Source organism: Bubalus kerabau, chromosome X, assembly GCF_029407905.1.
Source record: "Bubalus kerabau isolate K-KA32 ecotype Philippines breed swamp buffalo chromosome X, PCC_UOA_SB_1v2, whole genome shotgun sequence".
Classification (NCBI taxonomy): domain Eukaryota; kingdom Metazoa; phylum Chordata; class Mammalia; order Artiodactyla; family Bovidae; genus Bubalus; species Bubalus kerabau.
In genome coordinates, this window is record NC_073647.1 from 24,696,213 (window position 1) to 24,724,022 (window position 27,810).

The 27,810-nt window shown below is 37.9% G+C and overlaps 1 protein-coding gene across 6 annotated transcripts in view; it reads right to left on the bottom strand.

Annotated features, from left to right (window-relative positions):
* Positions 1-27,810, bottom strand: part of ARHGEF6 (Rac/Cdc42 guanine nucleotide exchange factor 6) — a 114,642-nt gene that overhangs the window by 33,167 nt on the left and 53,665 nt on the right. For all 6 annotated transcript variants that reach the window (XM_055565544.1, XM_055565543.1, XM_055565548.1 and 3 more), the window contains 3 exons: positions 19,928-20,022; positions 16,780-16,875; positions 14,842-14,964 (listed from right to left, as the gene is read on the bottom strand). In XM_055565544.1, coding sequence (XP_055421519.1) covers positions 14,842-14,964; positions 16,780-16,875; positions 19,928-20,022 — 314 coding nt within the window. The remainder of the gene's footprint in view (positions 1-14,841; positions 14,965-16,779; positions 16,876-19,927; positions 20,023-27,810) is intronic.

Consider the following 27,810-nt stretch of genomic DNA (forward strand, 5'->3'; position numbering starts at 1 on the left):
ACACCAAAAAAAATAATTTATGGGGTGGGAGAAGAGATTGACTCAGGTGGGCATGAGGGATCTGCTGTGACAGAAATGATTTTGAATTGTGGTGATGTTTGTATAACTCTATACATTTACTAAATATAAGTTAAGCAAACTGGTTAAAAAACAAAATAATTCAAAAAATCATTAAAGGAAATTGGGTTTAAGCTCTGACATCCAAAGAGCTTAGAAGTTATCATTACCATTCTCACAACAAGAAAAACACTGAACAAACTGAAAATGAATTACTTTCTTTAGATCCACTGAGAATTGAGATCACAGGGAGAGCCACCAGCCCAAAATCTAGAAAGACAGTCAAACAGAAAGAATTAAAACCAAGATCAATTTCCCTGAGGAGAAGCCACTGGTACTTTTGATACACTGCAAGAGTCTGAGCATGGACTAGCTTGACAATTAAAAATTCCCAAGGATCCAGTTTTAGGGAGCCCAAAACTTTTGTGCGTTTTGTATCCATTAACCCAAGCAGGCTGTCATAGAGACAATCAGAGAAAAATCCCTTTGTGTTTCAGAGAAGGGGAGAGAAAAGTGACCATACTGAAATGCTCCCAGAACATTCTCTGTAACAAAGGCTTGCTCTCCAAAGGAAACTATATTGTCAGAGACTTATCTGACCCTCTCTCATCTTCCTCTCATAAGTAAGAGGAGGAAAAAAGTCTAAGAAACACTTCTACAGATCAGAGGTCAGGGACACTGGTCCATTAAATAAGTAAAATTTATCCATAATATTATAGAATGCATCCCCTCCATTACACCTTATACCAACCACATGAACATGGCTCCAATATAACAATGGTGGGTTACAGCTGAGAGAGCTGCAAGACATAGACTCTGTGAAGAAACTCTTAAGAAACACAAAGATACAGAGGGAGGGGAACAAACAAAGAAACTAGAAAAAAAAACTAAAGCCTCTAGTACTCACAGAAAGCACAAGCAAAAGAAGAAAAAATAAGTAAGTGGGACTATATCAAACTCCAAAACTTCTGCACAAGTAAAGGAAACTATCAATAAAAAGAAAGGCAACCTATGGAATAGGAGAAAATATTTGCAAGTCATAATCGTATAAGGGGCAATATTCATAATATATAAAGAACTAAACTCAATAGCAAAAAAAAAAAAAAAAAAAAAAGAGCCAAACAATCTGATTTAAAAATGGGTTGAAGAACTGAAAAGACATTTTTCCAAAGAAAAGATACAAATGACCAACAGGTACATAAAAAGGTGCTCAGTATCACAAATCATCAGGGAAATACAAATCAAAACAATAATCAAATACTACTCATGCCTGCAGGATGGCTATTATCAAAAAGACAAGAGATGACAAGTGTTGGAAAGGATGTGGAAGAAAGGGAACCCTTGTTCACTATTGGTGGGAATGTAAATTGGTGCAGCTACTATGTAAAACAGTATAGGGGTTCCTCAAAAAATTAATATATCTACCATATGACTCAGCAATTTCACTTCTGGGTATATATCCAAAAACAAAACAAAGCAAAAAAAACTCAATTTAGAAAAGATACATTCATCCCAGTACAGCAGCACTATTTACAATGGCCAAAATACAAAAACAACCTAAGTTTTCATGGGTAGATGAATGGATAAAGAAGCTGTTTTATATAAAACATTTCAGCCCATTTTTAAAACAGATTGTTTGGCTCTTTTTTTTACTATTGAGTTGTATATACATATATACACACTAATCAGCCATGAGAAAAAGAAATCCTGCCATATGCAACAACATGGATGGACATAAGGGCATAATGCTAAAGTGAAATAAACCAGACAGAGAAAAATACTGTATGGTATCACTTACATGTGGAATCTAAGTAAAACGTCAAGCTCAAAAAGAGAGAGACAGAGAGAGAAACTTGTCATATATAATAGAATTCCCATAAGACTATTAGTGGTTCTCTCAGCAGAATCTTTGCAGGTCAGAAGGGAGAGGGATGATATATCGAAAGTTGTTTTTAATTTTTTTAATTGAAGGATAATTGCTTTACAGAATTTAGTCACCAAGTTATGTCTGACTCTTGTGACCTCATGGACTGCAGCTTGCCAGGCTCCTCTGTCCATGAGATTTCCTAGGCAAGAATACTGGAATGGGTTGCCATTTCCTTCTTCAGGGGAGCTTTCCAACCCAGGGACTGAACCTACATCTCCTGCGTTGCAGGTCGATTTTTTACTGCTGAGCCACCAGTGAAGCCCTATATTGAAAGTACTGAAAGAAAAATACTGCCAACCAATAATATAATATCTGGCATTATTATCCTTCATAAACAAAGGAGAAATAAAGACTTTCCCACATAAACAAAAGCTGGAGACTGTATCACCATTAGATCTGCCTTTACAAGAAATTCTAAAGAGAGTCCTTTAAGTTGAAATTAAAAGACACTAAACAGCAACACAATAGCGTTCTTATTTATAAAGTCACTGGTAAAGTTAAATATATAAACAAATACAGAATACTATAATACTGTTAGCTGTAGTACATAACTTGCTTTAATTCTGGCATAGAAATTAAGAGATAAAAGTATAAAAATAACTATAAAAAGATGCTAATGTATTGACTCATTGGAAAAGACTCTGATGCTGGGAGGGATTGGGGGCAGGAGGAGAAGGGGACGACAGAGGATGAGATGGCTGGATGGCATCACCGACTCGATGGACGTGAGTTTGAGTGAACTCCGGGAGTTGGTGATGGACAGGGAGGCCTGGTGTGCTGCGATTCATGGGGTCGCAAAGAATCGGACAGGACTGAGCGACTGAACTGAACTGAATGGATATACAATGTAAAAAGATGTATCTTGTGACATCAATAACATAAAGTGGAGGGGAAGTAAAGTGTAGAGTTGTGTGTGTAACTGAAGTCAAATTTTATCAACTTAAAAGAGACTGTTACATTTTATGTAAGCCCTATAGTGATCATAAAGAAATGCCTATGGATGATACACAAATGAAAATAAGAAAGGAATCAAAACATGTCACTACACAAAATCAATAAAACATGAAGGAAGACAGCAAGAGACAAAAAAGAGCAAGATAAACAGAAAACAGAAAACAATGAACAAAATGGCAATAGTAAGTTCTTACTTTTCAATAATTACTTTAAATTTAAATGTATTAAAGTCCTCAAAAGATATAGAATGTCTGAATGGATTTTTTTTAAAGACCCAAATACATGCTGTCTAAAAAAAACTCACTTTATTTTTAAAGACAAACTCAGGCTGAAAGCGAAGAGATGGAAAAAGACATTTTATGCAAATAGTAACCAAAAGAGCACAAGGGTGGCCACATTTATATCAGACAAAATAGACTTGATATCAAAAACTGTCAAAAGAGACAAAGAAGGAAAAAAAAGTATCACAGTAAAACGATTAACTAACCAAGAAGATATAACAATTAAAATATGTATATATGCAAACATCAGAGCACACAAATATATAAAGCAAATATGAACAGACTAAAAGGAGATATAGATAGCAACACAATAATACCAGAGAAATTTAATATTGCACTATCAATCATGGATATAACATCCAGATAAAAAATGACTTGAAAAATGTTTATAGATCATATAGACCTAGCAAACATATACATATCAATCTGCCCAACAGAGCAGCATATGCATTCTTTTAGTGCACAGAGACCAATTTCCAGGTTAGGTTATATGTTATGTTACAAAACAAAACTTAACTTTAAAAATACTGAAATCATACCAAGTATCCTTTCTGATTCCAACAGAATGAAACTAGAAATTAACAGAAAATTGGAAAATCCCCAAATATGTGGAAATTAAACAACACACTCTTGAACAACCAAGGGCCAAAGAAGAAATCAAAAGGGAAATTAGAAAATATCTTCAGACAAATTATAATAAAAATACAACATATCAAAACGTACAGAATGCAACAAAACAATTCTAAAAAGGAAGTTTATAGTGATAAATGCCTATATTAAAAAGAAGAAAGAGCTCAAACAATCTGACTTTACACCTTAAAGAACTAGAAAAAAGAACAACAAACTAGGTCCAAAGTTAGCAGAAGGAAAGAAATAATAAAAATTAGAGCTGAAAAAATAAACAAAATTGACCTTTAGTAGACTAAGGAAAAAGACTCAAATAAATTAAGAAAATTAAATAAGAGACATTACAACTGATGCCATGAAAATAAAAAGGATCATAAGCGACTACAGGCATACCTCTTTTTATTGCTCTTCACTTTATTGTGCTTCACATATATCGTATTTTTTACAAATTGAAAGTTTGTGGCAACCCTGCATCAAGCAAATCTATCAGCACCACTTTTCCAACAGCATCATTTTAAAATTAAGATATGCACATTTTAAAACATGTCAATGCATGCTTAATAGCCTATAGTATAGTGTAAACATAACTTTTATATGCATTAGGAAACAAAAAACTTTCAGGTAAGTTGCTTTATTGCAGTGGCCTGGACCAAACCTGCAATGTCTCCAAGATATGTCTATTCTATGAACAATTATAAACTAACATACTGAATAACATAGAAGAAATAGACAAATTCCTGGAAACATACAGCCTACCAAGACTGAATCATGAAAAAAAAATAATTAACACACCAATAATGAGTAAGAAGATTGAATTTGTAATCAAAAACCTCCCAACAAAGGAAAGCCCTGAACCCAACGGCTACACTGCTGAATTCTATCAAACATTTAAAAATGAATTAACACCAATCCTCCTCAAACTTTTTCAAAAAAATCAAAGAGAAAGGAACACTTTCAAACTAATTTTATTAGACCAGCATTACCTTGATACCAGAGCCAGAGAAAGATACCACAAGAAAAGAAAACTACAGACCATTATCCTGATGAATATAGATACAAAAATCCTCGACAAAATATGAGCAAACCAAATCTAATAGCACTTTTTAAAAGCATCATACACCATGACCAAGTGGGAAATATCCCTAGGACACAAAAATGATTTGACATAGAAAAATCAATCAGCGTGATACATCACACTCAAAGGACAAAAGATAAAAATCACATGATAATCTCAAGAGATGCAGAAAAAGCATTGACAAAAATCCAGCATCCTTTCATGATTAAAAAAAAAATAAACCACTCGACTAATCACAAACAGAAGGAAATTGCCTCAACATAAGAAGGCAATAGATGAAAAGCACACAGCTAACATACTCAGTGGTGAAAAACAGAGCTTTTTCTCTAAGATCAGGAACAAGATGCCTACTTTGGTTACTTCTATTCACATAGTACTGGCTGTCCTAGCCAGACAGGCAAGAAAGAATAACAGAAGGTATCCAAATGGGAAAGGAAGAAGTAAAATGATTTCTGTTCACAGATGACATGATTTTATACATAGAAAACCCTAAAGACGCCACCAAAAAAACTGGTAAAATTGATAAATGAATTCAGTAAAGTTGCAGTAATCAAAATTAACATACATGAATCAGTTGCATTTCTAAACACTAACAATGAATTATCCAAGAAAAAAAGAAACAGAGTAAGAAAGAAGGAAGGAAAAAAGAAAGTAAATAAGTCTCATTCACAATAGCATCAAAAGAATATAATACTTAGGACTAAACATAACCAAAGAGACCAAAGACTTGTACACTGAAAATTACAAAACATTGATGAAAAAATTAAAGAAGGAACAAACAAATGTAAAGACATCCCATGTTCACAAATCAGAAGAAATCATTTTGTTAAAATGTCTAGACATCTAAAGTGATCTACTGATTCAAAGTTATCCCTATAAATTCTTAGTGGCATTTTTTTGAGAAAAAGAAAAAAATCTCCAAATTCATATGGAACCAAAATGGACCCCAAATAACCAAAAGAATCTTGAGAAAGAACAAAGCTGGAGGCTTCACACTTGGTTCCAAAACATATTACAAATCTACAGTATTTAAAACAGTATGGTATTGGCACAAAAACAGACAATAGATCAATGGAACAAATAGGAAAGCCCAGAAATAAATCTATGTATATATATTTAATTGATCTTTGTCCAGGATGCCAAGAATGAGAAAAAACTGTTTTAAACAAATGGTACTAGAAAAACTGAACATGCACATCAAAAAAAGAAAGAAAGAAACTGGACCCTTACCTCACACCACACACAAAAATCAACTCAAAGTGGATTCAAGACTTAAACCTAAAACCTGAAACTGTAAAATTCCTAGAAGAAAACAGGAGAAATGCTTTACGATATTGGTCTTAGCAATGATCTCCAAGAGCACAGTTAACAAAAGGAAAAATAGGCAAGTGGAACTACATCAAACTAAAAGCCTTCTTCACAGCAAAGGAAACAATCAAGAAAATGAGAAGGCAATCCATAAAATAGGAAAAAAATTTGTAATTCATATATTTGATAAAGGGCTAACCTCCGAAACAAATAAGGAACTTCTACAGATCAGATCAGATCATATCAGTCGCTCAGTCATGTCCGACTCTTTGCGACCCCATGAATCGCAGCATGCCAGGCCTCCCTGTCCATCACCAACTCCCGGAGTTCACTGAGACTCACGTCCATCAGGTGACTATGCCAAAGCCTTGGACTGTGTGGAACTCCTACAACTCAATAGTAAAAATACTAATAACCCAATTTAGAAGTGGGCAAAGGACTTGAATAGACATTTTTCCTAAGAAGACATACAAATGGTACATGAAAAGATGTTAAATATCACTAATCCTTAGGGAAGTGCAAATCAGAACTATGATGATATTTTATAATAACTATAAATGGAGTATAACCTTTAAAAATTTTGAATCACTATATTGTACACCTGTAACTTATATTAACATTGTACAACTATGCTTCAATTAAAATATTACTTGAGTATTTATTTGAGGAAAACAGATACATGACCCTTACTACATAAGACTGTATACATTTAGGTAAAGAACTGGAGAAGGAAATGGCAACCCACTCCAGTACTCTTGCCTAGAGAATCCTGTGGACAGAGGAGCCTGGTGGGCTGCCGTCTATGGGGTCGCACAGAGTCAGACACGACTAAAGCGACTTAGCATGCATGCATGCATTGGAGGAGGAAATGGCAATCCACTCCAGTATTCTTGCCTGGAGAATCCCAGGGACAGAGGAGCCTGGTGGGCTGCCGTCTATGGGATCACACAGAGTCGGACACGACTGAAGCGACTTAGCAGCAGCAGCAGGTAAAGAACTGTAGAAACACACACAGAGATACACACACAAACAATGAGACATTCCCTCACATCTGATTAGGATGGTCATTACCAAAAAATAAAGAAAGAGAACTCTCGTGGTGCAGAGGATGAGAGTTCACCTGCCAGTGTGGGGGACACGGGTTTGATCCCTGGTCCAGGAGGATTCCACGTGCCGCAAAGCAGCTGGCCACCACAAGCACCACAGCTACTGAGTCCATGCTCCAGAGCCTGCACGCCGCAACTGCTGAAGCCCACGTGCCTAGACCTGTGCTCCGCAACAAGAGAAGCCAGCCCTATGAGAACCCCGTGCACCACAACTGGAGAGTAGCCCCTGCTCGCCGCGACTAGGGAAGGCCCACGCAAAGCAATGAAGACCCAGTGCAGCCAAAAACAAATAAATCATTAAAAGTAAGAAAGACAAATGCTGGCAAAGATGTGAAGACACTGGAATCTTTGTGCACTGTTGGTGGGAATATAAATTGGTGCAGCCAGTGGAAAATAGTATGGAAATTCCTCAAAACACTGAAAATAGAACTACTATTTAATCCAGCAATCCAACTTTTGGGTATTTATCCAAATAAATTGAAATAAGAATCTCAAAGAGACATTTGCATTCCCATGTTTGCTGAGGCATTATTTACAATAGCCAAGTTGTGAAAACAATCTAAGTGTCCACTGATGATGAACGGATAAAGAAATGTACTATGTACTTGCCTATCTCTGTAAACAGAAGGAAATACTGTCATATGTGAAAATATAAATGAACTTTGAGGACATTACGCTAAGTGAAATAAGTCAGTCACAGAAACACATTACATGATTCCATTTATATAAGGTATCTACATTAGTCAAACTCTTAAAAGCAGGAAGTAAAATTGTGATTTCCAGGAGCTGAGGTAAGGGGAAAATGGGGAGTTACTCTTCAATGGATAGAAAGTTTCAGTTACAAAAGATGTAAAAGTTCTAGAGATCTGCTGTACAAAATTGTGCTAATAATTAACAATGCTGTTCTGTACACTTAAAAATTTGTTAGGAGGATAGATGTCATGTTATACAGTTGTTTGTTTGTTTTACACAATAAAAATAGAAGGAAAAAAGTGAAAGCAAAATTAAAACTTTCTCAGGCAAACAAAAACTGAGGCAAATTGTCACCAGTAGATTTTCTATCTAATAGTTTTAAGAGAAGTATTTTAGAGCGAAGGAAACTTGGATCTACATAGAAAAGGAAGAGTGTCAGAGAATAAATGCAGGTAAAATAAAATCTTTTTTTCTTATTTTTAATAGAACTGGTCAACGTAATAATAGCAACAATATACTGAGTGATTTTACATTATGAATAAGTAAAATGAATGAGAATAATGAGAGACGAGGGGGAAGAACTGATAATACTCCAAGTTCTGCTAAGTCACTTCAGTCGTGTCTGACTCTGTGTGACCCCAGAGACAGCAGCCCACCAGGCTCCCCGTCCCTGGGATTCTCCAGGCAAGAACACTGGAGTGGATTGCCATTTCCTTCTCCAATGCATGAAAGCGAAAAGTGAAAGTGAAGTCGCTCAGTTGTGTTTGACTCCTAGCGACCCCATGGACCGCAGCCCACCAGGCTCCTCCATCCATGGGATTTTCCAGGCAAGAGTACTGGAGTGGGGTGCCATCGCCTTCTCCGAGTTACTACTTGTGAAATGGTAAGTGTTATGTGAGTAGTTGTTGTAAGTGCTGTCAGAGTAGCTGCAAATGGATATTTCAAGCTCTAGGGAAATCACTAAAATTCTTCCTAAAAGAGAAGAGAAAATGAAATCATACAAAATGTTTAACTAAAACCAGAGAAGGTAGTACAAGGGGGATAGCAAAGAAGGAACAAGAGCAATGAATAGAAAACAGTTATAACATTTTAGATATTAATTCAACTATAATAATAATCACTTTAAATATGAATGGTCTAAATATGCCAGTTAAAAGATAGAGACTCTCAAAGTGGATTAAAAAGCAAGACTCAATTATATACTGTCTACAAGACACAGATTACAAAGCAAAGGAATGGAAAAAGACATATTAAGAGTAATCAAAAGATAGCTGGACTAGCTATATTAATTTCAGAAAAAGCTGATTATCAGAATATGGAAAATTATCAGGGATAAAGACAGAGAATTACATGAAGATAAAAAGGCCATCTCTCCAACAAGATAAAGCAATCCTTAACACAAATGCATCTAACAAAAGAACATCAAAACACTTGAGGGAAAAGAAAGTGATAGAACTGGAAGGAGAAATAGATGGCTCTGCTATTATAATCCATCCCTCTATCAGTATCAGTAAATTCAGCAGGTCAAAAATGGATAAGGATGTAATTGAAAAGAATAGTATCATTAATCTAGTTGATCTAACCAACATTTATTGAAAAATTGATTCAACAACAGCAAATACAAATTCTTAAGTTCACATGAACATTCACAAACATAGATCCAATTCTGGGACATAAAATACAGTGCAACAGATTTATAAGAATAGAAATCAACAAATGGTGCTGGGACAATTGGATCAGTTCAGTTCAGTCACTCAGTCATGTCTGACTCTTTGCAACCCCATGGACTGCAGCACACCAGGCTTCCCTGTCCAGCACCAACTCCCGGAGTTTACTCAAACTCATGTCCATTGAGTCGGTGATGCCATCCAACCATCTCATCCTCTGCTGTCCCCTTCTCCTCCCACCTTCAATCTTTCCCAGCACTAGGATCTTTTCCAATGAGTCAGTTCTTTGCATCAGGTGGCCAAAGTATAGGAGTTTCAGCTTCAGCATCAGTCCTTCCAATGAATATTCAGGACTGATTTCCTTTAGGATGGACTGGTTGGATCTCCTTGCAGTCCAAGGGACTCTCAAGAGTCTTCTCCAACACCACAGTTCAAAAGCATCAATTCTTTACCACTCAGCTTTCTTAATAGTCCAACTCTCACATCCATACATGACTACTGGAAAAACCATAGCTTTGACTAGACGGACCTTTGTTGGCAAAGTAATGTCTCTGCTTTTTAATATGCTGTCTAGGCTGGTCATAACTTTTCTTCCAAGGAGCAAGTGTCTTTTAATTTCATGGCTGCAGTCACCATCTGCAGTGATTTTGGAGCCCCCAAAAAAGTCTGTCACTGTTTCCATCGTTTCCCCATCTATTTGCCATGAAGTGATGGGACTGGATGCCATGATCTTAGTTTTCTGAATGTTGAGTTTTAAGCCAACTTTTTCACTTTCCTCTTTCACCAAGAGGCTCTTTAGTTCTTTGCTTTCTGCCATAAGGGTGGTATCATCTGCATATCTAAGGTTACTGATATTTCTCCCAGCAATCTTCATTCCAACTGTGCTTCCTCCAGTCCAGCATTTCTCATGATGCACTATATAAGCAGGGTGACAATATACAGTCTTGATGTGCTCCTTTCCCGATTTGGAACCAGTCTGTTGTTCCATGTCCTAACAGTCAGTTCTAACTGTTGCTTCTTGATCTGCACACAGATTTCTTAGGAGGCAGGTCAGTTGGTCTGGTATTTCTGTCTCTTTAAGAATTTTCCACAGTTTGTTGAGATCCACACAGTCAAAGGCTTTGGCATAGACAATAAAGCAGAAGTAGATGTTTTTCTGGAACTCTCTTGCTTTTTTGATGATCCAGCGGATGTTGGCAATTTGATCTCTGGTTCCTCTGCCTTTTTTAAATCCAGCTTGAACATCTGGAATTTCATGGTTCACGTACTGTTGAAGTCTGGCTTGGAGAATTTTGAGCATTACTTTGCTAACATGTGAGATGAATGCAATTGTGCAATAGTTTGAGCATTCTTTGGCATTGCCTTTATTTGGGATTGGAATGAAAACTGACCTTTTCCAGTCCTGTGGCCACTGCTGAGTTTTCCAAATTTGCTGGCATATTGAGTGCAGCACTTTAACAGCATCATCTTTTAGGATTTGAAATAGCTCAACTGGAATTTGATCACTTCCACTAGCTTTTTTCATAGTGATGCTTCCTAGGCCCACTTGACTTTGCATTCCAGGATGTCTGGCTCTAGATGAGTGATCACACCATTGTGATTATCTGGGTCGTGAAGATTTTTTTTGTACAGTTCTTCTGTGTATTCTTGCTACCTCTTCTTAATATCTTCTGCTTCTGTTAGGTCCATACCATTTCTGTCCTTTATTGTGCCTATCTTTGCATGAAAAGTTCCCTTGGTATCTCTAATTTTCTTGAAGAGATCTCTAGTCTTTCCCATTCTATTGTTTTCCTCTATTTCTTTGCATTGATCACTGAGGAAGGCTTTCTTATCTCTCCTTGCTATTCTTTGGAACTCTGCATTCAGATGGGTATATCTTTCCTCTTCTCCTTTGCCTTTTGCTTCTCTTCTTTTCACAGCTATTTGTAAGCCTCCTCAGACAAACATTTTGCCTTTTTGCATTTCTTTTTCTTAGGGATGGTCTTGATCACTGCCTCCTGTACAATGACACAAACCTCCATCCATAGTTCTTCAGGCACTCTGTCTAATTCTAATCTAAGATCTAATCCCTTGAATCTGTTTGTCACTTCCACTGTATAATCCACTTCCACTGTATAAGGGATTTCATTTAGGTCATACCTGAATGGTCTAGTGGTTTTCTCTACTTTCTTATCCACATACAAAAAAATGAAATTGGACTCCTACCTCACATCATATGTAAAAATTAGCTCAAAAAGGATTAAAGAGCTAAAATAAAGAGCTGCTGCTGCTGCTAAGTTGCTTCAGTCGTATCCGACTCTGTGCGACCCCATAGACGGCAGCCCACCAGGCTCCGCCGTCCCTGGGATTCTCCAGGCAAGAGTACTGAAGTGGGTTGCCATTTCCTTCTCCAATGCATGAAAGTGAAAAGTGAAAGTGAAGTCGCTCAGTCGTGTCTGACTCTTAGCGACCCCATGAACTGCAGCCTACCAGGCTCCTCCGTCCATGGGATTTTCCAGGCAAGAGTGCTGGAGTGGGGAATTAAAGAGCTAATACTATAAAATTCTTAGAAAGGCATATCTTCATAGCCTAGATTAGGCAATATTTTTTTAGATATAACACCAAAATATAAGCAAAGTAGATAAAATAGATATATCGGACATCATAAAAATTAAACAAAATAAAAATTTTTGTGCTTCAAAAGATAGCATCAAGTGAGTAAAAAGAAAACCCACAAAATGGGAGAAATTTTTTTCAAATCACACGTTGGATAAGAGTATATAATGAAGAATGTACAAAGAAATATTGCCACTCAAAAATGAAAAGATGAATTAACTCACATAAAAAATGGACAAATGATTTGAGTAGATGTATTTCCACAGAAGATATTAAAATAGCCAAGAAGTACAGGAAATATCATTAGCCCTTAGAGAAATGGAAGGTGACTGCTACTAGTAAGGGGTTTCTTTTGAGGGTGATGGAAATATTCTGACCTAAACAGAGATGATGGTTGCACAACATTATATATACACAACCACTGAGTTGTACATTTTTAAATGGTGAATTTATGGTATGTTAATCATATCTCAATAACGAGACAAGTAACCCAGTTTAACAACAGGTGAAGGATCCGAATAGACATTTCCCCAAATGAAGGTACACCAATTGCCAATAAGCACATGAAAGATGTTCAACATCATGAGTCATTAGGGAAATGCAAATCAATATCACAATAAGGTATCATTTCATACCCTTTAGGAAGGCTATAATCTATAATCAAAAAGACTAATGATAACAAATGTTGGTGAGGATGTGGAGAAAGTATTAGTAGGAATATAAATTGGTGCAGCCACTTGGAAAAGTCTCACAGTTCCTCTAAAAGTAAAACAGAGTTACTGTATGACCCACCAATTTCACTCCTAGGTATCTACCCAAAAGAAATGAAAACATGTCCACACAAAGACTTGTACATGAACCTTCATAATAACACCATTCACAATCCATATGTCCACAAGCTGGTGAATGGAAGAACAATATGTGGTATTCATACAATGGAATGTTTTTCATTATATGACAATTTAAAAAGCAGTGTACTGATAAGTGAAACAGCACTGATGAATCTTGAAAACATTATACTGAGTGAAAGAAGCCAGACACAAAAGGCCATATGTTGTGTGATTTCACTTAAATGAAATGTTCAGAATAAGCAAATCCATAGCGACCTAAAGTATTTCAGTGGTTGCCTTGGTCTGGCAATGGAGAGTCACTGCTAATGAGTATGGGTTTGTTTGGAGAATGATGAAAATCTTCTAATATTGATCATGGTGATGGTTGCACAACTCTGAATTTACTTAACACTTTAAATGGGTGAATTGTATAGTATGTGAATTATATCTCAATAAAGCTGTTATATTAAAAAGGAAATGGTAATATTTTATTTCTTAAGTACATAAGTGTTCATTTTATGATAATCCTTTAAATTTGCATTTAGAGTATTCTCTTTGTAGGTGAAACACATGCTCCATAAAAACTTTTTTTTAGAAGTCTGACAGACCTGGATTCTAATTCTGGCTCAAGCACTTAACAGTTATGAGTACTTGGGCAGATTACTTAACCTTCCAATGTCTTATCTGTAAAGCAGAGATGGTAATAATAGTAACTCTATCATAGGCTTTTACATCATGTGCTTGGCACATTGTCAGTGTTATTATTAGCTCTAAGCAGTTGAGCCACTTGCCTAAATAATCCAGAGTCACGGCTTCTTTCTTTAAACTCCAACGTCCATATTTGCTATTTCATAAAAATTCACAACTTTCATCAGGGAAGTAAAACTGACCTCCAAGGAGAACCTACTGAATTCTACCTTCAAAATGCCCTTACATAACAGCTCTATAAAGCCAATCAAGCCCTTCACAAAACAGAACAAAACCAAAGTTTCCATCACTTTCTGAGGGTTGGTGTCAACTAGCGTTCCAGGTTGGCTCTGGGAGTTCAAGTCAAATTAAGAGAAAAATCTTTTCTGTCTTGAGCAGCCTCCAGAATCATGTTGGTCTGAATCTAGACTCTGAGTTCACTCATAAGAGCCTCTGCGTGTTGTTCTTCCTATTGTCCCACCTGGATTTCTAGCACACAGTTTCAAAGTCAAAACTGTCTTCAAGCCTATCCTACCGAATCCTGGTCCCGATGACTATATCAGTGAATGTGTCAAGGATGAGTTGTCAGAGGGTAAGGAAGGGCAGGAGAGACGTGAGCTCAGCTGGATCCCTTGTAAGGACTCTTAAAGGAGACAGTGTTCTGCTGTTCTCCATGAATCCGAAAGCTTATATTCGTGTATAATTATAATCTGAGATCTTTGCTTAAAGTACGTGACACATAATTTCATGTCTATTTCTCTCAAGAATCTACGCTCCATGAGGGAAGGGACCTTCTCTTCCCTGTTCACAACTGGATCCCCATCAGCTACTATAGGACTTTGCACATAGTAGGTGCTCAATAAATTACCTGTTACAAGAATGGGCAATAAAACCATATAACAATGAATTGATTTCTGGTATGATGAAAAGGGATAATCAAGAGTTCGGAAGGAGACTCTAGATTTCCAAATAGGTAGTCCGAGGAAAAGGTATCATTGCAAAACAGCTTTTGGAGGGAAATGTTAATAATTTACCTGTGCTGGGTGAGCACATTTACAGCTGAAGGATGATTTGCACAGTAAGCCAGATACATAGATTTAAAATGAGGCATGAGGCTCAGAAGACAACCACCTACTTTGTGTTGGTTTTCTGGAAACCTGTAAGTAAAACAAGTGGAACACACAATGTAACAGAAAACAAGATAAAGGAAGGTGATTTCTACTAAACCTGGCAACATGCAAACCTTTTGAATTCTTTTGCCAAAGTTAAAAAGAAACTTCTATATTATAACCATTTTATCTATGAAATGCAAGTTCTTGGCCACTGCTTTAAACCCCAGCCACCAAACATAGCTCCAATACATAGAGTCAGATACTTATTTTGCATTAATAGGGGTTTTAAGATGCTTATTCAAATTACAATATTCAAATTTAGCCAGACACACTAAAAATACTCTTGATTAATTTACATGAAGTTCAAGTACAGATAGTTTAGTTGGTAAAAATCTGCCTGCAATGCAAGAGACCCTGGTTCGATTTCTGGGTTGGGAAGATCCACTGGAGAAGGGATAGGCTACCCACTCTAGTATCCTTGGGCTTCCCTGGTGGCTCAGCTGGTAAAGAATCTACCTGCAATGTGGGAGACCTGGATTCGATCCCTGGGTTGGGAAGATCCCCTGGAAAAAGGAACAGCTACTCACTCCAGTCTTCTGGCCTGGAGAATTCCATGGACTGTATAGTTCATTGGGTCACAAAGAGTCGGACATGATGGAGCAACTTTCACTTCACTTCACTTTAAGTACAGACAAAACTAACTGAATCCAGAAATGATGCATCACAAAGAAGTGTTATGTAGTCTTGGTGGCAGTTGCTAGGCAAGGTGACATCCAGATGTTTAAAATTACAAGTCACCTATCTTAGTTTGCAAAAAACTCAGAAAAACACAAGAAAAAAATTACTTGGAATTCCACCATTCAGAGATATCGATTATAATAATTTTGGCTCATTCTTTGGACTCTTCTATGTATTTCTATATAAAATGGAAAACAAAGATGACAAATCTAGATGGCAATCTGCTCTTAGTCACCATCTTTCCATACCAATCATCTGGATCCCTACAGCATTTGGAGTGGCTCTTGAGGTCTCCTTGTGAGGGCTCTCGCCAGCTTCCTCCGTGGACAACCACTTGTGCTTCACAAAGTTCAAGAAACAGGCAATTGCCCCCAAGTTCCCTATAGACAATAAAAGTCACCAATGTCTGAGATCCACCACTTGGACAACTAATCTTGCTCCAGAAGCAAATTCCTTGATGATCATCACAGTTCACTCTGCAGTATGAAGTTGAACACCTCAATGATCTAGCTAGCCTTCAATGATGTATTGTGCTTCACATAAAGGTATTACTTGGAAAAGTAATTCCCTATGTACGAATTATCATCTAATAGATGATAAAGGCATCATCTATAGTCAATTTAGACCTTATTTGTCAACATAATTCTTAAATAAAGCCAGAAGTAATTGACTAGATGTAGAACACTGATAAGCAACTAGTGGTCTGACACTGTGAATACCACCACCTAGTGAATTTTCTCTGTTGTTGTTATTGTATAGTTGCTCAGTCATGTCCAACTGTTTTGCGACCCCATGGACTGTATGTAGCGTGCCAGGCTCCTCTGTCCATGGGATTTCCCAAGCAAGAATACTGGAGTGGGCTGCCATTTCCTTCTCCAGGGACTCTTCCTGACCCAGGGATTGTACCCCAATCTCCCACTGTGCAGGCAGATTCTTTATCACTGAGCCACCAGGGAAGTCCAGATTTTCTCTGTACTGGGGCAATTTACTAAAGTTGTAATAAAGGTATAAATGCATAAATACAAAGTGCCCATATCTAAGACAACAGTCAAAAGAAAACAAAGCACACATTTAAAAAACCCAATGTTGCTAGCTATCTTAATGGCAATGTGAGACACTTACTTTGAACATTCTTCCAAGGCTTGGCAGAGCGTCTGTTGAAATGTACATACTTCCTCGAAGTTTCCCAATAAAGATGTAAACTCCACAGTACTCAGACTGAAAAATAGATATATGCAGCTTCAGTGAAGAGAACTTGGGGATGACTTGAGCTATCTCTCTCTAGTCTGGTTAGGCGACAGTTTGCTAGTAACTGGCAAATGGGACAAAAGAAGCAATTCTTATATTTTAACTTTTGCTTCTGAATTGACACCAACTCTGTGGTCTTAAGCAACTTTCTAAAACTTCTTTCCTTGGTTTCCTTTTCTATGACAAGAATAATGATCCTAAAGAAATGAGTGTTTACAAGGGACATTAGGTATTTTACAAAGCGAGGAGTAAATGAGTAACAAGTGCTTAACATCTGAGCATTGACAGAGAACAGATTGGTGGTTGCCAAAGGTGGGGAGAGGGGGTGGGTGGAATGGATTACGGTGGTCAAAAGGTTCAAGCTTCTAGTTATAAAATAAGGAAGGCATAGGGATGGAATGTACGGCATGGTGACCATAGTCAATAATACTGTACTGCATATTGGAAAGTTTCTGAGAGAGTAGGTCTTAAAAGTCCTTATCACAAGAAAAAAATTTTGTAACTATGTGTGATGATAAATGTTAACTAGATTTACTGCAGTGATTATTTCACAATATATACAAATACTGAATCATTACACTGCACATCTGAACTAATATAATGTTTACATGTCAACTGTATCTCAATAAAAAATAAATAAGAATCTAAAGTAGGTAGAATACATCACAGTTGGGAATAAGTGTAAAAACTTTTGAATTCTCTCCCCTAGAGGAGCTGGGACAGTAATTGGAAGATGTTATATATGCCATATAAGGCACAAAGAAAAAGAGCAAAATCCAGCTTCTCTTAAATTAAAAGGCTCATAAATCAACTCAAGGAAATCTGGAGAGGAAGTAGGAGGGAAGAAATACTACTGATGTGTGTGTTTGTTTTTGGAATGGAGTAGAATCAAACAAAGACAAACTGAACAATTTTATCCATCACCTCTGTACTAAGAATTTTCTCATCTTTTCTTCTCATATCGGAAAAAAAAAAAAAAAAAAGGAGCCAACCCTAGTATTGCGCTTAACACTGAGGTAAGCATTTTATAAATAACAACTTGTCTTAACCTTACAACAACTTTATGAGATAGATACTATCGCTGTCTCCATTTTACACATAAGGAAACCCACACACAGAGAGGTTAAGCAAATCAGCCAAAGTCACAAAGCCAGCGAATGGTGAAGCCAGAAGTTGAACTCAAACATTCTAGCTCCAGAGTAAATGCTTCTACTTTTTGAGAGAAAACTTTTCTGAAGATTGACTTAAAAGGCCAACGTCTGCCACACGTTATTTCTCCTTAATATAATAATACTAGGGGAGGGTTTCCAGGAGAGTAACTTTTGCTGACAAAGAAAAGGAAGACCCAAACAGACGTTACCAGTAACCCCCAGAGTATAAAAAGCACCCAGTTCCTCCACTCTGATGCCCTCTTGAACCACAAGCTGAAAAACCCCTCTCATGGGTGTCAAAAGTGAAACCGTTTAGGCAGCTTTCCTGGCTGTTGCTCCCCTAGAGCAGCAGGAACTTGACTGAGCACTTAGCTGGGCCCTTCAGGATTAAACAGTAAACAGTCTGCTCTGCTCAAATCACTTCGGGGTCGACAAGGCAGAACCAATGGAAAGTGACTGTAAGTGTGTTTCGAATTTCCATGGAACAGTGCGGCTCTGGCTCGGTTCTCTCACCTTCTCTGCCCTGGCTCTTTTCCTTTCTTTTGTCTAGTTCTTGATTTCTCATCAATCACTCCTTTATTTGAAGTCTTACCATCTCTGCTGTCAGCTTTAACACATCAGTTTCCCTCTCCTCCTCTGCCTGTCACCTCTAGAACACAGACTCACATTTCACTCAGTGGCAGGAGATACAGCGGGTTGAATCTGGCCACTGACTGCCCATGTGATGGGCAGGGCAGTGAGCCTCTCTGGGATTTGGTTTTCTTATTTATTCAATGAGGAAAGTCATTTCTTCCAGGGCACTAGACCCAATGATTCACTGAAATTCCATTCAGCTCTAAGAACTATGATTCACAGAGCACTTCATACTTTACAAAATAATAACAAAAGCTACTTTGTTGTTGATCATTTAAACTCTGACAAAACACAGGAATACAAAATCCTTTCATACTGAAGTAGGATTCCCACAGTGTCATGAAAATAACCAAGTGGGAAATTTAATAGGACATTATGTCTAAGCAAGAATGGTTTAGAAAAAGGGAGAAAATAGTGAAATACAACATTAAACTTATTTAAGCTAGAAGCCAACAATTTAGGTAATTGTTTGGCAAAAAATATACTCAAACTGAAGTAAAAGAAGAGGCTTCTGTCCTCCACTCTACGTATCAACTGCTAAATTTTCTATTTGACTTAAATCATAATCTCTAGGAAAGTTTAATCCATTAAAATAAAAACACACAAATGCAGTTGGACATTATTTGTTACAAGCACCAAAAAAATGAGTGGTCAACAGTTTTATTTTGTGAAAAGTAAGTTTACAATTCAGGCCTTCAGATTTCCATGACAAGAATAAGGTTTGAATGTTGGATTGTGAAAAACATTCTAACATCTCTTTCTCATTCACTTTGGCCTGGGTGAAATACTGGCTTGAATGCCTCTTAGGAACACTCACAAAATGCCACACTTTTTCCACTCTCAGAGCATGGGAAAGAGTTTCTGCTCTGGCAAGCAAAGGTCACAGCAAGCAGAAGAATTTCCAGTATCTGTGCTTTTTGCATAAAAACATCAGCAAGTCCTTTTTCTGGAAGGTAAAACCAAATATATCCCTTTAAAAACGGACAAGACAAAAATGGTGACAGACAGAAAAGCAGATCGACTCATTCCCGCCAGAGCCAGAAGAGAGAGAAACTCAAGCTCTCCAAAAGCAACATCTTGCATAATTTCTGTTGCCTTGACCATGTTCTTGGCAACCTGTGATCTGTGGAAATTCTTCTAAAGGGCAAAATCAATTATTCAGTGACATAAGAGTAATGACTCCATATGCTGACATTATCTTGCTTTGCTTAGTGAGAGGTTTAAAATATAAAACTTACTTGTTATTGGACTGCAGGGGTCTTAAGTAAGTAACAAGAAGAGACTGCAGTTCTTTAGCATAATCTTTTTCAGTGTCCAAGATATTCTGTAACACCTATGGAGAAACAAAGATCAAGGTATTGTAATTGTCAGAAAAGTCCAAAATAAAATACAGTTTTAGATCTTTTAATCAAATTATAAGAAAGGAAAGTCCTATTTACTCAGGCTAGCAGTGTGAGTAAGGAACACAAAATCTGAATGCATTCTAGCAAACTAATAATTGCATGACAATTGGTTATATTGCATAACTCATACATGTTTTTTCAGAATTACCTTTATTTGGAGGGGCCCTACCATTTACACAGTATGGCTCAGAATGCTTTTGTGTGCTTTAAATTATTTTATCCTCAGTAAAAGTCTCAGCTAACAAAGGATCATCATTTCCATTTTATGGCTGAGAAGATTGAGACCAACTACCCCAAGACATAGAGATTCAACGTCAGGATAATTTCACGATAACTGATATCAAACACCAAAACAGATTTTTTTAAATGATGTTTTTGAGAAGATCTTTAGGTGACAAAATCTGAGGACACTGAATTTTTAAGCAGGGTTAAAACTGGTTTTTTAATTAAAAGTAAAAAGTGCCAGTATAAACATTTCAAAGAGAAAAAGAAGCTGAAATGTGAGGAATTAAATGAGGGAAATGATGCTTACCAGTATTATTAATGATAGCCCAAAGAAAATCCTCTAGGCAAAATAATCAATAAATAGGTCCACAGTTTCTCTTCCCCCACCAGCCCTGGAGTCATGCCCCATTTCCCAGCCTTTTCTGGAGGCAGCTACAACCTTCATTCCAAGCTCTTAGAGATCCACCAAGCTAACATTTTGGTGTACTTTCTCATATCTCCTAATCCATTCAACACAAATTTACTGAGTGTCTATGTGGTGACAGGGCTTCCCTTGTGGCTCAGCTGGTAAAGAATCCGCCTGCAGTGTGGGAGAACTGGGTTCGATCACTGGGTTGGGAAGATCCCCTGGAGAAGGGAAAGGATACCCACTCCAGTATTCTGGCCTGGAGAATTCCATGGACAGTCCATGGGGTCGCAAAGAGTCGGACGTGACTGAGCAACTTTCACTATGTGGTGACAAAGGCCATACCTGCCCTCAGGGAGTTTCTACTCTATCTGCAGAGGGAGACAGTAAACGGGGGGCTCACAAGACCATGTGAAGCATTCTTAGCCAGGAGAAGCCCCTTAACCTACCAACATGCCAGACGTATACTCACAAGACAGTGCATGATGCTCTGCTTTTGAAAGGTGGAATGGAAAAACCACCTGGAGGTCCAGACAGCTGTGGGTTTTTTTGAAACAACTGAACTGAAGGGTGGTAGTCCAGGCTCTGCTACCAATGAGCAGATTGCTTCAGTTTTAAGGTTTCACTTGCCTCATCTCAGATTGTGACATTTCACCTACCTCAGGGGCCATTGTGAAGAGGTAAGGGAGACACTGTATGTGTAGGTGCTGGGTGAGTTGGGAAACAGTCCCTTCCAATTTAAAGGGTTAAAAAAAAGGTTTCTCAATGGCAGTTATTGACATTTCAGAGCAGATCACTCTTTGCTGTGAGGGGATGTCCTGTGCACTGCATGACGTTTAGCAACATCACTGGAATCTACCCATCAGATGTCAGCTGCACACCACCCCCTGCCCAAGTATGACAATCAAAAATGTGCCCAGACAACGCCAAATGTCACCTGAAGGGCAATATCACCCCTGGCCGACAAGGACATGGGCTATAGGGGTGGCCCCAATGAGTTGTAGCCCCTCCTCCCAGCCACTCACGTCTACTTTCAGTTTCTCTGTTCCTTAAGGAGGAATGCCTACTCTAAAAATAAGCGTGCATCTAGGGGCCTGGCAGTACCAGTGTGCTGTGAAATTAACCCAATAATGGAATAGAAATGTTACCCCCTACAGGAAGTCAACACACAACAAAGGAAATTAGAAACTATCTTGAGATGAATAAAAAAAAAAAAAACACAACGTAAAACACTTGTACGATGCAGTTAAAACAGTGCTTGGAGACTGTAAATAGCTATACATGCCTATATCAAAAAAGAAGAAACAGGACTTCTGGTTTCCACTCCAACATTTAAGGCATTTGCTAGGCATTACTCCATCCTAAAAACAAGCAAATAGCTTTTTAAAAAAATGGGAAAAAGAACTTTGCTTACATTTGTCAGGGAATTGAGGTCACAAGGGAAAAATGATACACTCAAAATTAGAGAAACAGACAAGCAGATAGAGATCATATCTTGCTGGAGCAGAAAACCATGAGAAGCCTCCACAGGAATGGGAAGCAAGGTAGGAAAACGTGAACTGTAATTGATGAGTTGCTGGAGGCTCACTTTGCTGTACACCTTAAACTAACAACACGAACATTGTTAATCAACTATACCCCAATATAAAGTTTTTAAAGAGATATTTTTAAAAGAGTTTTTAAAGAGGTATTTTTTAAAAAGTGGTGCTGGGACCGCTGGATAAGTACGTGCAAAGAAAGAACTTGCACTCCTACTTCACATCATATTAAAAAATTAACTCAAAATGGATGCCGGAGTTAAAATTACAAAACCCTGAGAAGAAAACAGAAGAGGAAATCTTCCTGACCTTGGATTTGGCAATGGATTCTTGGATGACACCAAAAGCACAAGCAACAAGAGACTAAAGATGGATAAATTGAAATTCATGAAAATTAAAAATTTTTATGTATCAAAGGACGTTGTTTAGTTGCTAAGTCACGTCCAACTCTTTTGCAACCCCATGGTCTATAGCCCGCTGGCTTCTCTGTCCATGGGATTCCTCAGGCAAGAATACTGGAGTGGATTCATGGCAATGTATGGCAAAACCACTACAATATTGTAAAGTTATTAGCCTCCAATTAAAATGAATAAATTTATTTAAAAAATTAAAAAAAAAGAATACTGGAGTGGTTTGCCTTTTCCTTCTCCAGGGGGTCTTCCCAACCCAGGGATCAAATCCATGTCTCCTGTGTCTCCTTTGGATTCTTTACCACTGAGCCACCAGAGAAGCTCACCAAAGGACATTGTCAAGAAAAAGACAACCCACAAAATGGGGAAAATATTTACAAATCATGTATTTGAAAAGGGTCTACTATTCAGAATTTACAACTCAACAATAAAAGTAATCAATTAAAGTTGGCAAAGGATTTAAATAGACATCTCGCCAAAGAAGATATACAAATGGCCAATATGCACATAAAGAGATAGTTAACATAGTTAACCACTGCTGCTGCTGCTGCTGCTAAGTCGCTTCAGTCGTGTCCGACTCTGTGCAACCCCATAGACAGCAGCCCACCAGGCTCCGCCGACCCTGGGATTCTCCAGGCAAGAACACTGGAGTGGGTTGCCATTTCCTTCTCCAACGCATGAAATTGAAAAGTGAAAGTGAAAGTGAAGTCATGTCTGACTCTTAGCTACCCCATGGACTTCAGCCTACCAGGCTCCTCCATCCATGGATTTTCCAGGCAAGAGTTCTGGAGTGGGGTGCCATTGCCTTCTCCGAGTTAACCGCTAGGGAAATGCTAATCAAAACCACAATACTACTTTACACTTAGTAGAGTGGCTATAATAAAAAGAAAAAGTAGAAAATAAAAAGGGTTGGTGAAGATATGGAGAAACTGGAACCTTCATACATTGCTGGTGGGAAAGTCAAAAACTTTCTATGGAAAGTAGCTACTGTGGACAGTTCGGCAGTTCCTCAAAAAGTCAGACATAGAGTTATCATATGATCCAGTAATCCATTACTAGAAAAAATGAAAAAAATATTTCTATGTAAATATTTGCACATCGATTTTCACAACAACATTATAAATACTAACCCAAAGGTCCATCAGGTGATGGTTGGATACACAAAACCTATTATATCCATACAATGGAAGATTAATCAGTCAAAAAAAGCAATGAGTTACTAAGACACAACGTGGATGAACCTCGAAAATGTTATGCTAAGGAAGAAGCCAGACACAAAAGAACAAAGATTGTATGATTCAATTTATATGAAACATCCAGAATAAGGAAAACCTACAGAGAGACAGAAAGTAGATTAGTGGTTGTTAAGGGCTGGAGGGAGTGAGTACTAATGTGAGTACAGGGTTTCTTATTGAGGTGATGAAAATGTTATAAAATAAGATGGTGGTGATCATCACATAACTGTTAACTTGCTAAAAATCAGTGAATTGTATACTTTAAAGTGGTGACTTTTGTGGTATGTGAATTATATATCATTGTAGCTGTTATCTTAAATTCAAAGGACAAATTTCTCATCTGTTCATGGAAATTTTTCTGTTTTTTCTCTGAGTTCAAGTCCTTATCCAGTAGAATGCCCTTCCAAACTCAATTTGTCCATCCTTACACCTCTCTGCCCAGTTGAGCTGTTGTTCACTGCAGTGTATTAAATAATCACTTTTACTCACATTCAGCACTAGGATTCATTTTTTATTCTTAGAAATGGAAAGAGCTGCACTAGAATTCAACAGGACCACAGTTATTAAGAGGTAAAACTCTTATACAGATTTCCTTTTTAGCAATATTTGTCTACAGTATTCATGTTGAAAGAAAAAGAGGCTGGTGGCTTCCCACTTATATCCAGGAGAGAATGAAGTCAGTTTATCACTTCCTTTGTTCACATTTTTCTGAAGAGACCATGTCTAGTAATGTACCGTCTCAAATCCTCAACCTTGCATTCAAGCACCATTGTCTGAAACTGTCATACTACCCAGATTATAATGTTCGTTTAAAAAAAAGAAAAACAAAGCGAAAAAGAAAACAAAACACAATCATTGCCTGAGGGAATTTTTAAATTAGAAATTTCAAAGACATTATTAACATCATAAAGTGTGATTTTTTAAGACAATTAAACATCACTACTTTAACTCCAAGGTTGCTATAATTCAACCTCCCTCTCCCTGTTGAAACAGTTTTATTATTTCAACTTCCTTTAAAATGCAATCATCTCAAGTTCTCTTAGGAGAAAGGGCTAAGATTTTGCAAGAAAAGTGCAAACTGCCCTGGTCCAATGGGTTTATTGGAGTGCGCTAAGCGAAGCAGTATTCCAAGGGTTCTATCTGCGCTGCAATCACTCGTACGGACAAACAGAAGCAGGAAGGCAGACACTGCTTACTGCCCTTGACTGAGTTCTGGAGATCTGAACGGAAACATATACTAAACTCATACTGTTGCAAGTTTTGAGGGTGGCTGAATGCTGATTTCATGGCTTCAATCACCATCTGCAGTGATTTTGGAGCCCCAAAAAATAAAGTCGGACACTGTTTCCACTGTTTCCACTGTTTCCCCATCTATTTCCCATGAAGTGATGGGACCAGATGCCATGATCTTCGTTTTCTGAATGTTGAGCTTTAAGCCAACTTTTTCTCTCTCCTCTTTCACTTTCATCAAGAGGCTTTTGAGTTCCTCTTCACTTTCTGCCATAAGGGTGGTGTCATCTGCATATCTGAGGTGATTGATATTTCTCCCGGCAATCTTGATTCCAGCTTGTGCTTCTTCCAGCCCAGCGTTTCTCATGATGTACTCTGCATATAAATTAAATAAGCAGGGTGGCAACATACAGCTTTGACGTACTCCTTTTCTTATTTGGAACCAGTCTGTTGTTCCATGTCCAGTTCTAACTGTTGCTTCCCGACCTGCATACAGGTTTCTCAAGAGGCAGGTCAGGTGGTCTGGTATTCCCATCTCTTTCAGAATTTTCCAGTTTATTGTGATCCACACAGTCAAAGGCTTTGGCATAGTCAATAAAGCAGAAGTAGATGTTTTTCTGGAACTCTCTTGCTTTTTCCATGATCCACTGGATGTTGGCAATTTGATCTCTGGTTCCTCTGCCTTTTCTAAAACCAGGTTGAACATCAGGAAGTTCACGGTTCACGTGTTGCTGAAGCCTGGCTTGGAGAATTTTGAGCATTACTTTACTAGCATGCGAGATGAGTGCAATTGTGTGGTAGTTTGAGCATTCTTTGGCATTGCCTTTCTTTGGGATTGGAATGAAAACTGACCTTTTCCAGTCCAAAATCACTGCAGATGGTGATTGCAGCCATGAAATTAAAAGACACTTACTCCTTGGAAGGAAAGTTATGACTAACCTAGATAGCATATTCAAAAGCAGAGACATTACTTTGCAAACAAAGGTCCGTCTAGTCCAGGCTATGGTTTTTCCAGTAGTCATGTATGGATGTGAGAGTTGGACTATAAAGAAAGCTGAGCACCGAAGAATTGATGCTTTTGAACTGTGGTGTTGGAGAAGACTCTTGAGAGTCCTTTGGACTGCAAGGAGATCCAACCAGTCCATTCTAAAGGAGATCAGTCCTGGGTGTTCTTTGGAAGGACTGATGCTAAAGCTGAAACTCCAGTACTTTGGCCACCTCATGCGAAGAGTTGACTCATTGGAAAAGACCCTGATGCTGGGAGGGATTGGGGGCAGGAGGAGAAGGGGACGACAGAGGATGAGATGGCTGGATGGCATCATCAACTCGATGGACGTGAGTTTGGATGAACTCCGGGAGTTGGTGATGGACAGGGAGGCCTGACGTGCTGCGATTCATGGGGTTGCAGAGTAGGACATGACTGAGCAACTGAACTGAATGCTGATTTTACAAGCTAGATTGACAAAGGTGATTAATAAGTCCTTCGTTAAATAATGCAAAATGTGTTTGAATGATGATGTACTGAACAGTATTGCCCTTGCTGTGGTGTGATTAGTAGAAATGCTCATCACGGTGGATGCCTAAGATTCTTTCCCAAATTCACTTGGACTTTTATTGCTTTCCTCAATCTCAATAGACCAACTGATGAACTTTGGAGACTGGTTCTTTATTTTTCAGGCCACAGGGCATCTACTGTAAAAGGATTAAAAAGGGAAGCAGACAGAGAAGGCTATGTGTTCCCAAACAGAAGGCCTCAGTGGTGAGTCAGAAGGCAGGGAGTTTGGCAGGCCAACCAACTTTAGAGCAGTACAATCTGATTGAGATGAAATCCACTCAATACTAAAATAGACTGTCCAGACATTGCCTTTGCTTCCCTGACTCCTTCTTCACAAGGACAACGGACTATCCTTTTGCTCAATTAACCTTTGACTAAATTCAAAATAAAACAGATGGTTAGAAGCCATAGAAAAAGAGGTAGAGGCCTTTTGAACCTCTATCCTAGGCTATTGATTTTCCAGTAAAATATATTTCCTCCATTTCCTGGAAAGGCTTTAGAGTGAATTCATTTTTATAACTCTGTTTTCCAAAGGGAACGAATCATATAGGTCTGAGGAAATTATTTTAAGGGGCTAAAATGCAGAAACAAAGGCTGACTATAGAGATACGTCCCATGATAAAGGAAAACTATAACGGCCTTAGGAAAACTTAAATCTAAGCCAAACCACTGTGTTATAGGAATTCTGAGATAATTATGATGCCTACAAAAAATGAGTTTGTGTTGGTAAACTACTATGAAACAGGAAAGGGCAATACATTATTGTATTTATACAATATTTGGCTTATATGACAGAAGAGCCACCTGCTTACATTCAAGTGCAGTGGTCAATTTCACTTCTCCAAGTCCTTGGTTTTCACAAAACAAGCAGCACCATGCCCTGTAATTGACAGACTCAGCAAAACAGAATTGGACTCTGAAAACTCTCATTATCTCCCCAACTTCAGGTGGAAGACATGGATGGATGAGTCAAACAGGAAATAAGAAGGCAAAAAAGAATATGGCATATGGAGAAGGAATAAATGGATAGATGGGTAAGGTAGTTTAGATTAGTGGTTTAAAAAAGAGAGAATGCACAGAAGTTTTTTAGGGCAGTGAAATTACCCTGAACAACACTAA